This window comes from Cibotium barometz, chromosome 2 (assembly GCF_041138505.1).
Source record: "Cibotium barometz isolate CiBa-2024 chromosome 2, ASM4113850v1, whole genome shotgun sequence".
NCBI classification, from domain to species: domain Eukaryota; kingdom Viridiplantae; phylum Streptophyta; class Polypodiopsida; order Cyatheales; family Cibotiaceae; genus Cibotium; species Cibotium barometz.
In genome coordinates this window covers 47728672-47740556 of record NC_141047.1, presented here as the reverse complement: position 1 = coordinate 47740556, position 11885 = coordinate 47728672, and the positions used below count along the sequence as shown (strand labels likewise).

Genomic DNA, 11885 nt, shown 5'->3' with positions numbered 1-11885 from the left:
TCAACTCCTTGTTGTGTTAATTATGTCATCCCTCACATTGCTTATTATCAAACACACATTCACATGCATGTACACGTGCATGCACACACCCACACCCACACCCACACCCACACACATGCACAAACACACACTCTCTTCCAAGATTTAGTAATTTTTAATTAATTAATTAGGGATTTATATTGGTTTTTTGGTGAGTAAGACCTCACAAGCAGCCTCAACAAGTTATCTTCATCCTTTGCTCTTAACTTGCTTCTTCTTTTTCAATAATACAAGGAGTTTTTGAAGTTATCTTTATCCTTGCTTCTTCTATTTCAATAACACAAGGGCTTTTTGTTTTAAGAGTACTAGACTTCTTTCTCCTCTTGTTTTTAGATTCTTTGTGACATAAAAAAGAAGAAAAAGGTATCTCTTCTTCTTTGCCTTGTGCCTTTTCTTGTTGTTGATGATGATGGTTCTTCATGATGATGATTATGATAATATTAGTGTTGGAAGGTCATGGCCTGGTAGTCTACATACCACGTGCATAGTGCTAGGGATAATGAGATCATACATAAATAATAATAGAAGAAAAGGCCCATTATTATCATCCCCTCTCCACCAATTTTCGTGGCTTGGAAGTAGGGGTGAACACTACTACCTCCCAACGAGAAGTGGCCCCCAAATTCCAACAATCACATTCTCTATATTATCTCAAGGAAGAGTTTCACAAAGCTAGGAGGTGGGTTCCAAAAAGAAAGGAGGAAGTTTAGTGTCGTGAAAGAAGAAGAAGTACAACCTTGTTTGCTTATATCTTCTAGAAGAATTGGTTTGAGATTTGTATGTCCATCACCTTCGTGTCTTAAATTTGAGCTTGTTTCCTCTCTACATAGACTGTATCATGACATCTCTCGTGGCTTTGAGCATGGGAGGGAGGGTCTCCTCTTTGCGAACCTTATCACCGTGTCCCATATTGTCTTTCTTGCCTAAACTCGACCTTGGGCGACCTCCACATCTCACCCGTGCCCTCCTCTCCACAGCAGTACCTATCTCCCACGTCAATGCATCACGCGCACTTTCCCCATTGGTCACCTCTTCTTCTATCAATGACGAAGACGGGGACCAGCATGCAGGCGACGATGCAGTCCCCAGTTTCCCAAGAGGGCACAATGCCAATCGAAAGTTTCCACTACTCACCCCCAAAGAGAAAAAGGAGCTGCGCGCCTACGCCCATGGACTCGGAAAAAAGATTGTTTCTCAACAGGTATGTCCCCCGTTCCCCCATCTTCATGTGTTCATGGCTTCCTTTCCACCCTTTGCTGGCCTGATTCAGCATCATTATGGTCCGTTGCCCAAGTGTGCGCTCGTGGGGCGGGGCGGGCGTAATCAAGGTGTATCATGACACATCCGGGCCACGGTGTCACGATGATCAAGTATGTGAGCAAAGTAAGAACCTATAGTGTCTCCTCTTTGTTTTGTGGTAGCTGTCTTGGTAGTCTCTGACGGACACTTTTGAGTAAAAATGCTCCTTGAGTCCGCATTCGAAACACATGTCCTCTTTTGGGTGTATAGCTCTCTGCTCCTTGCACGGGAAATGTGGTTTTTAGGCGGAAACATCTGTTTCCACATGTTGAAGGAAATATTAGGGTTAGCAGATCAGCAGCTATGGAGGATCAAACTGATACATGGTGATGTGTATAGTAAAGAGAGAAGGGTAGAGTGAGATAAGAGAACAAAGCTCAAGAGACTATATTTGCACATACAATGTAATGCTTGTATTGATTGATATGAAGCTCACAAGCTACAATGTTTTTATAGGCAAAATGCCATATCTTTCTCAACACTCTCACTGGGACAATGACACTTGCCTATAACTAGTGACATCATTGCCTACACACACAAACACTTAAGTGGCTATAAGAGGTGGTTCACATGTACGACTCACTTACTCACACAAGTTAGTGTGTTCACACACACAACTAGAATGCTTGGGTATCCTTATTCTCTTGATTGCTTGCATGTGTACGTTGTCAACGTACTTTCGTACATCTTGAAGCACTTGATGAAGATGGACATTGCAACCCATACCATTTCTGCAGAGCACGTCTTCTTCGTATGTGTGTCTTTCTCAAGTTTATGTAAACAACTTATAGAGCTCAAACGAGTATGAGCATCAAGCCTTTCGGAGCGATGGTGGAGGCTAGTAAGTGTGGTTTGGGAGGGATTTGGGCTCAACACTGCACTCTAATGCTCTATCTAAGACTTGTTCCTTGCTACAGATTTGGAGGCTAGTAAGTGTGGTTCAGAGGCCAGTGAGCTTGGTACAAAAGGCTAGCTTAGAGGCTTAGCAAGGATGGATGCATAGAGACTCAGAGGTCTAGGGAACAAGTGCGAAAAAGAGCTTGACCACCCATGACTTTCACTTCCATCAGGCTCTCAAAAATCAACCCCCCTCGACCTAAATAGGGATAAATTGAAGTACTAAAGCCTTTTGTAACAGAAGGTAGTGTGGGTTGCCTCCAATTGAGACTCCACCCACGGATTGTCTGGGGTTTGCTTTTGCAGTCCGTTGGAGGGAGGCTCTTGCGGAGACTCCTCTCTTGCTCTCTAAACCTGGTGAGTCGGTTTTGAGCTGCACTCTGGAACAGGGTATTGATCTCCTGAAGTCCATAGTCGAGCGCGGCGGCCGCCTCTCTTAGTCTAAAAGTGAGACACTCCCAAATCTCTTCGACTCTTTTGGCGATCTCAAGGTCCTGGACCAAGTTGTTAGGGTTTCGGACACTCTGCTGTCGCTTGGTCTCCAAGTATCCTTTGGGAGAAGTACAATTGGCGAATGATTTGACAACGTGGTGTACTTGAAAATACTGGCCAAACCACCTCTATTGCAAGCCCACTCATCCACCTAAAATCTGTCACTACGCAGGAGGTTTGGTCCGTGCATCTTCTAGTTTGATCTGGAGAAGCGAAGGCTTCTTGGCGATCGGCCAAACTCTGGTAAGTGTCAAGGATCCTATCTGCGCAGAGAGAGGACTAGCTCCTCCTAGGCCGTGTACTCACTCCTAGTGATCTTATCCAAGCCTCCTCCTCGCCTGTCCTCTGGGTCCTCCAACATGTTAAAATTTCCACATGTGCACCAAAAATCAGCCTAGGGAAGAGCCTGCCTCACTTGGGCCCATAATTCACCTTGCCACCTTGTTGGGGGCATAAATGTTGAGGAAATCCACCTAGTCCTCCCCAAACTTGGCTACGGTGACTAAATTTGGCACCGGCGGAAGCATCTGCTCATCGACTGAAATGCATATCCTTTCCTAGTTCCCCTTTAGGGCCAAAGGCTGGGGACCAAAAGGTATGGTTGCATCTAGGCAAAATCTTCCCGCATTCGTGGGTACACCCTACCGAGAGGTGATGTTCGTGCGGAGACCGCCTAGGAATGAATGGCAGAGGAGCAGACTTGCAACCCCACTCCTTGCTGGGGGCGACGCTAAGAGGAAAAGAGAAGACCACCGCTCCTTCTACCTCGTGTATGGTGGAAGACCACACAAACGCGGAGTGGCGCCACGATCTCCGAGAACCCGCCAGCCTTGACAAGAAGGCATCTGAGGAGGCCATAGTCAATAGGCGCCTCCATGATGGGGGGGGGGGGTCGGCACCTAGTGACTCTAGGGGGAGGGCAGCCATGGGGGAGGCTGCAATAGTCATCTCCATTGGATCTGTGAACTGGTGAATCCGCCGCCTGGTCGTGCATGGCTGAAGCCTCCAGTTGTTAAGGTTTAGCAATCATCATCATTATCATCATCACGATAAGCATAATCATCATGGAGGGACATGAGTACCTAGTCGGCAGCCACAACAGCAGTCAGCAGCCAACAAAGCTGTCATGTGCATCCCGCACTTGGATGCCACGTAGACATGCCTGTACAGAATGTGCAGGACCTCGGATGGTAAAATAGTCCCATGTGAGCCCAGTCTGGGATGAGTCAGCCAGGGTTCCATCCCAGTCGTCCGAGGTCAGGTGTGCATTGTCTTGCACACGAGTCCAAGGTCAGGTGTGCATTGTCCTGCACATGAAACAGTGCCAGTCCGCGTTGTGAGACTCCCTCTGGAATGATGTCAGTGACTCTATGTATCTGGTATGATACCGGATGTCAGAACACTGTGTAGACAGTTAGGGCTTGCATTTAGGAAAAGGGGCGAGCCCATAGGGCTACCCCAGGAACTCATGTGGGCATGGGGAAAGTACAAGACAATCCCCATAAGGGCCAGGGAGGCCCTGGCTGTACCCACCAGCCATGGGTAGGCCATGGGAGGGCTGTAGGACAGCCCTAGGGGCATACCAAGGGTAGCCGACTGGTTATCCAGCCATGGGATGGCTGTAGGGCAAGTATGGGGCAGCCCATACAGGCTGCCCAGCCTCCAGTAAAGCAGGTGCACAGAGCCCAGCTCTCTTTTCCCATGTGCTTAAGTGCCCAGCCATGGATTTAGTCATGCGCAGCTTTAAATAATATTTTATGTTGTAATATTCAGTCGTGGGCAATATTGTGACAGCCGACTGCTGTCCAGAAAAGGGTATAAATACCCAGCCCACAAGTCATCTATTCATCTCATCATTTGCCAAGTGCTGAAGCTGAAGCAAGGGCCAGGACAGCCTAGATCAAGCTGGCTGTCAAGCTAACGCAAAAGGGGTGAAGGATTGAAGGTCAAGGGCAGAGATTCATCTCAGCCAAGAAGGTTCAATCAGTCTTTTATTTCAGTATTTTACATCATTCTAATAAAAGCAAATACACCATTCGTGGTGGGGGCCCTACAGAGGGTATTCGGGACCCAATACTGTGTCCTCTTCTCCCTCTCTCTCTCTCTCTCTCTCTCTCTATTTTTCTGCACATCTATATTCAATTTCGTCGCGACAAGTGTGCTGATTTCTGAGCATTGAAGTTACCAATCTCCCCCGAAGCTTCCGCATGTTACAGGGCACTTAGGCAGCCAATTGGCCAAGCATTAGTGAGACGGCCAGCAGTATGGGCAAGCAAGAAAGTAAGCGCAGCAGTTAATATGGCATTTTATGAACATATGTTGTCCATAACATGCCGACAGCAGCAGCTATGGACTGACCAGCATCCTCTAGCATATATATAAGTAGAAATTAGCATTTTCATTCATTCATTCATCATTTGAAGAAGTAGAAGTTAGTGGAAAGCATGTAGAAGGGGCCAGAGGTCACCCCCAAGGGGTAGACCAAGGGCCCATAATGTTGTACAGTCATTCAGTCACCTTTTTGTATGAGAGGTCACTCCCAGAGTCCCAAGGGGTAGACCAAGGGCCCATAACATGTACTGTCATTCAGTCACCTTTTTGTATCATAGTACAGTAAAATCCTTACACCAACTCTCTCTCTCTCTCTCTCTCCTTTGTCTTAATCTTGTTTATTCAGCATCTTGTTCTTAATCAAGCTTGGTTGTGGATCAGTACAGTAAGGCTTCCGTGCATGCAACATTGGTATCAGAGCATCATGTTCCATAGTTTCACATCAGAATCTGTAGAGTTCCCATACTCGGACTAGTAGTCATTCCTTGACTAGTAACCACACCCACCCTACCTTCATCAGGCGAGGACCAACCTCCACCCTAGGGACATCATACTTGCACCGCAGGGCATTGTTGCAGTTCTCAAGGGCATTGTCTTAAGGGTTGTACAGGTCCAAGCAAGGTAAACGCAAGTAGTTAAGAAGCATCAGGATTCGGATTCAGGAAGGTCAGGCATGCATTAGGTGAATCCTCAACATTTAGCCCATGGAAGTTAGGTCCCCAAAGGAGTATCTCAGCGGCTTCTTGGAACAAGAAGAGCAACCTCGGTTAGGTGCCTTCATCAACCTCAGGCATCAATCATAAGTGAGTGTGTTCAAGGACAAGGATATACATGTAAGGGGACAGCATTAGAACAGATGCACAGTCATGGAGTGGAATCAGAGGCATAGTCCCAAGGAGGTGCAAAGATCCATCAAAAGAATGTAGTTAGGGTAGCATATGGAGTGGTCTGCAACGACAGGCTAAGCTGGGAACAACATTAGGACAAGTGCACAATCATGGAGTGGAATCAAAGGCATAGTCCCAAGAAGGTGCAGAGATCCATCAAAAGAATGTAGTTAGGGTAGCATATGGAGTGGTCTGCAACAACAGGTGAAGTTGGAGGAAAGCATTCTTTGGGGGTATGTACTCAGAACTTGTACATCATTAGCTCTTTGATTAGGTCCACAAAGACCTAGCAACAGGCATGATTAGTTTCGACAGGTGACCCACCGTTGAGTGAAGGGAAAGGGATAGCAAGCACGGGGACAATAGTGGAGCAAATGCTCAGCTCTTCAGCAAGACTTGGCATGGGCAAGGAAGAAAGTAAGCACATAATTTTATATGGCATTTTATGAATATATGTTGTCCAGAACAAGCTGACAGCAGAGCAGCTATGGACCGACCAGCATACTTTAGCATATATATAATGTCTTAAGGGTTGTACAGGTCCAAGCAAGGTGAACGCAAGTAGTTAAGAAGCATCAGGATTCAGGAAGGTCAGGCATGCATTAAGTGAATCCTCAAGATTTAGCCCATGGAAGTTAGGTCCCCAAAGGAGTATCTCAGCGGCTTCTTGGAACAAGAAGAGCAGCCTCGGTTAGGTGCCTTCATGAACCTCAGTCATCAATCATAAGTGAGTGTGTTCAAGGACAAGGATATACATGTAAGGGGACAACATTTGAACAGATGCACAATCATGGAGTGGAATCAGAGGCGTAGTCCCAAGGAGGTGCAAAGATCCATCAAAAGAATGTAGTCAGGGTAGCATATGGAGTGGTTTGCAACAACAGGCTAAGCTGGGAACAACATTAAAACAGGTTCACAATCATGGAGTGGAATCAGAGGCATAGTCCCAAGGAGGTGCAGAGATCCATCTAAAGAATGTAGTTAGGGTAGCATATGGAGCGGTATGCAACAACAGGCGAAGATGGAGGAAAGCATTTTCTGGGGGTATGTACTCAGAACTCGTACATCATTAGCTCTTAGATCAGATCCACAAAGGCCTAGCAACAGGCATGATTAGTTCCGGAAGGTGACCCACCGTTGTGTGAAGGGAAAGGGATAGCAGGCACGGGGACAACAGTGGAGCAAATGCTCAGCTCTTCAGCAAGACTTGGCATGGGCAAGGAAGAAAGTAAGCACATAATTTTATATGGCATTTTATGAATATATGTTGTCCATCCAGAACAAGCTGACAGCAGAGCAGCTATGGACCGACCAGCATACTTTAGCATATATATAAGTAGAAGTTAGCATTTTCATTCATTAATTCATCGTTCATCATTTGAAGAAGTAGAAGTCAGTAGAAAGCATGTAGAAGGGGTTAGAGGTCGGTAGATCAAGGGCATAGAATATGTACAGTCATTCAGTCACCTTTTTGTACCATAATACAATAAAACCCTAACACCAACTCTCTCTCTCCTGTCTTAATCATGTTCAGCATCTTGTGCTTAATCATGCTTGGGTTGTGGATTAGTACAGTAAGGCTTCCGTGCATGCAACACGAGGGGGGAGAGGGCGGAGGCCTAAGAAGAGAGGGGGGGGGGACTAACTCCGGAACCTCGAAGGACAAGCCAAGATCTGCAGGAATCTTGTGGGCGGCACGGGGGGTGGCCACAACGTCCATTTCCTCGTTGGGCACTAAGTGCTCATAAGGGTTGCCAGTGGGCACTATTACCTCAGGGGCCATCTGCAAGGTGATCAGGCCGTCGTCGCTCTTGGGGTGACGCAATCGTTGGCGGACTGCTTGCCAACAGGTAGGCCCTCATCCGCACTTGCTGAGCCTAGGTAGTAGGAGGGAGGCTGGGCCTTCATGTTCGGCTGGACGTGGGAACCTCTGCCCTAGCCTCTGCACGGAAGCTTTATGTGTCTTCTTTCAGCCCTAAGCAACTGAATAGGAGCCTTGATGCAGGTCACCAACAAAGACAGAGAGAGGAGAGAGAGAGAGAGAGAGAGCTGTATTTTCAGTATATTCTATAGTACAAAAAGTTGTCCATAGGACTGTACAAAATCTGTGGCATTTGGCCTTCCAAAAGATAACTGAAAGACCCCTATGGACTGACTCTTGACCTGCAATGGGGTCAGATGATTACAAATGATTCTACGCCTTGACTTTTATAGGCTCTTGGAAGCCCTTCCAACTGGCCGACTGCTGGTTGGCAAGCTCCATGGACACATAAATTCATATATGCTGCCGATCTGAAGTGAAATACCTCATATGCCTGGACAACTTGATCCTGGTCCAAAAGGAAGCCTTCTGATGCCTGCCAAGGACTTGCTACTGCCCTAAACTATTGTTTATCTGCTGCCAACTCCAGGGATTAGCCTTGAGATCAGCCATGTCCCTGTGTGCACATGACATGCTGCTGCTCTGGGGTTGGCTTTGGGCTCTTAAAGAGTGGGCTAGAGTGGTGCTCTAGGGGCTGAAGTGGAGAAGGATGAAGAATGGGGAGTTTAGGGTGCCTATTTATTGGAGCACCTACATTTTATATGTTGATTTCACCCTATTTCAGTTTTTTAAGTGTCCAACCTCCATCATGTGCTGCTCCAATGTTGCTGGTCTGATGTTTGGGCTTTTGCCTCTGGGCATTGAACATCTTTTCACAGTCAGTCACTTAATGCTCCATCCTTTGATCAATAGGGCCCACAATGGTCTCTCTCTCCTAATGTACCCTGTACATGGCCTCAATAGTTCTGTCAGATGCATCTGAGGCTTGATGCATGCCACATTGCACCACCAGATGTCACGTGCACACCTGTGCCATGGCTAATCCTCTGCATGAACACCATTAATCCCTGACAATTAAGTCAGCATTTAGGTCATTAGCTAGCACGTGCATCCCTCACCTGGATGCCGCATGGACATATCTGAACAAGAAGGTGCAGGACCTAGAGTGGAAAACTGGTCCTATGTGAGCCCAGTTCGGGATGAGTCAGCCAGGGTTCCACTCCATGCGTCTAAGGTCAGGTGTGCATTGTCTTGCACATGAAGCAGTGCCAGTTCGCGTTGTGAGTCTCCCTTTGGAATGACGTGTGTTTGGTCTGTGACCAGATGTCAGACAGCTGTGCAGAGCTTGTAGGTTTGCATGTAGAAATGGGGCCAGCCCATAGGGCTACCCCAAGGCTTAGGTTTGCATTCACAGAGTGGGCATGGGGGAGGTGTAGAACCACCCCCAAGGGGCCACGAGGTCCCCGGCTGTGCCCACCAGCCATGTTGGGGGCTGGAAGGGGCTGTCGGCCAGCTTTAGGGCCTTGGGACAGCCAGCCGCCTGGGCACCCAGCCTAGTTTGGCTGCCGGCCAGGTGTGGGACAGCTCACGTTGGCTGCCCAACAGCTTTTGTCCATGCGCAGGCTGCCCAGCAGCCCAACATATATGCGCAAGTTGGACAGTACTTGTAGGTGTGAAAACGCTGGATTTATTAGCATAAATTGCTACTTTTCCTACTCGTGGAGAAATAAAGCTGCTGGCCGCCTATGATTGAGCTGGCCGACTGGAGGTGAAAGAGGGTATAAATACCCAGCCCTCAGTGTTTGATTCATCTTATATTTCACAAAGTGCTGCAGCAACTCAAGGGCCTGGACAGCCAAGGGAGAAGCTAATGCAAGGGTGAAGGTTGAAGGTCAAGGGCGGAGATTTATCCCATCCAAAACAGGTCAAGGTTCAGTCTTTTATTTTCAGATTTTGCATCATTCTAATAAAAGCAAATACACCATTCGTGGTGGGGGCCCTACAGAGGGTATTCGGGACCCAATACTGTGTCCTCTTCTCCCTCTCTTTCTCTCTCTATTTTCTGCACATCTACTTTCAGTTTTGTGCGTTAATTCTCGTCGTGAATGATTTCCGATTTATGAGCATTGAAGTTACCGATCTACCCCGAAGCATCTGCATGTTACATTAGCAGCATTACCATCATTAGCAATAGCATCAGCACAACATCATCCTCATCATCAGCAACCACATCATCAGCCAAGGGCCCAAGCCATGTACATTCATTAGTAACCTTTTTGTACCATATTAAATACAAGAAAAACCCTAACACCAATCTCTCTTTCTCTTCTCTCCTTTGTCTTAATCATATCTTGTTCTTAATTAGGCTTAGGGCTGTGGATCAGTACAGCAAGGCTTCCGCGCATGCAACACCAGATGGGACCAATAACTTTATCAAAGCCAATAATACATGCCTTGGAGAGTGAGGTTTTTCCAACTGGAAAACGTCCATGTATCCCACAAACTGGGCTCGCTGGTGAGAGCTTGCCATTTATGCAACAGTTGAATCACCCTCAGTGGCTTTTGGCTAAAAAATTTTGAGCCTCTGATACCAATGTTGCTTGCACGATTTATTTAATGGCTGATTAAAATGTATTATGCGGAAGGGGAGGTGATTTTTGAGGTAATGAAACGAGGTCCTTCGATAGGCAATGTTGCTTGCACGATTTATATAATGGCTGATTAAAATGTATTATGCAGAAGGGGAAGGTGATTTTTGAGGTGTTGAAACGAGGTCCTTTAGGCTTTGATAGGAAACCTGCAGGTTGTTTTCATGTTAACTATCCAGCAAAGCGATTTGCTGGCTGGTCAGTTAACCATGGTCTGCCAACATGTGCCCAGTCTGCCTCACGTTATCATTAACCAGCCCACCTTGTCGGAGGAATATGCTGCACCTACTATATTCCACATATCAGGGCTCACAAATGCAAGGCTACCCTGGTCGCCTCCTCGCATGCATGCTTTTGTCATTATGTGGGTGTTTATTTTTAATGTCATATTTTCATGCTTTTATTCCATCAAAACAAAGCTCAATGAAATGGCAATGTATCATGCAGGTAGGGAAGGCTGGAGTGACTGCATCCTTAGCAAAGGCCTTAAGTGATGCATTAGAGGCAAAAGAGATACTGAAGGTCCCATTTCTCTCTACCTTGCTTGTTCAATGATGATGATCCCTATGAATTGAAAGGCTAATTTTGAATGTTGGAAATTCTCAGCTGAAGATACTAGATAATTGTCCAGATGAGTTAGAGGAAGTGATTAGAAAGATTGAGGAGGCAACACAAGGGCAGGTGGTAGGGAAAATTGGAAGTGTAATACTCTTATACAGGCCCAGCCTCCGCAAACTATCTGAAGCTGAAAAGCAGCAGAACAAGCCTTTACAAGGTCGTTTCAAGAAGATGCCGGGTTCAGTGCAAGTTGTACGTACTCACATGAAACCTTTCATTGATGTTTCTCCTTGGTACTTTCTACATGCAATATGAAGTTTGACTTACATGCAATTCTATGTTTGCCCGTTGTATACAGGGCAGGAGAGTGTGAGCATTAAGACAGAAGTTCCGTGGCATCATGGCCAAGCACATGTTGTGATGGGTTGCAAAATATTCAATAAGCTTTTCAAGAGGTTTTCTGCTTGGTGTGTCATGCCCAATGGCATGTGAGAGAGGGCCTCATGTAAAGCTCTTCAATCTGCAGCAATAGGAGGTTTTGGCTTGTCTCCATTCATGTGTTTCCTTGTTGGAGGGTCGTTGCATTTTTTAATGCGAGTTGAGAAGCTTCTATGTACCATCTTTAGAGTAGCAGATCAAGTATAGAATTTACTTTTACAATGTCTTTTGCCATTAAGCTTTACTCAGTGGAAAATGTGGTAAGAAAAACCAAATCGGGGGCTGCTGTGTGCACTTAATTTGATTTATTTAGTTCCTTAATTAATGCTTAGTTGTGTTAGAGCACTTGGCACACTTGGCGATCAGAAACTGTTAGAGCCAGGGATAGCAGTTGAGCCAAGGATGACCTTAGCAAATTCATAAATGTAGTGGCTGGCCTAAGTAGGGGATGACAGCTGACAATAAAGTAATTCA

At 46.4% G+C, this 11885-nt stretch overlaps 1 protein-coding gene across 1 annotated transcript; it reads left to right on the top strand.

Annotated features, from left to right (window-relative positions):
- The first annotated feature begins 773 nt into the window (after positions 1 to 773).
- On the top strand, positions 774 to 11633 carry LOC147641167 (uncharacterized). Its single transcript, XM_086818830.1, has 4 exons — positions 774 to 1240; positions 10863 to 10937; positions 11022 to 11225; positions 11332 to 11633. The coding sequence occupies exons 1-4, from the start codon at positions 878 to 880 to the stop codon at positions 11344 to 11346; spliced, it is 657 nt and encodes a 218-aa protein (XP_086674956.1). The 5' UTR covers positions 774 to 877; the 3' UTR covers positions 11347 to 11633.
- Positions 11634 to 11885: the final 252 nt, after the last annotated feature.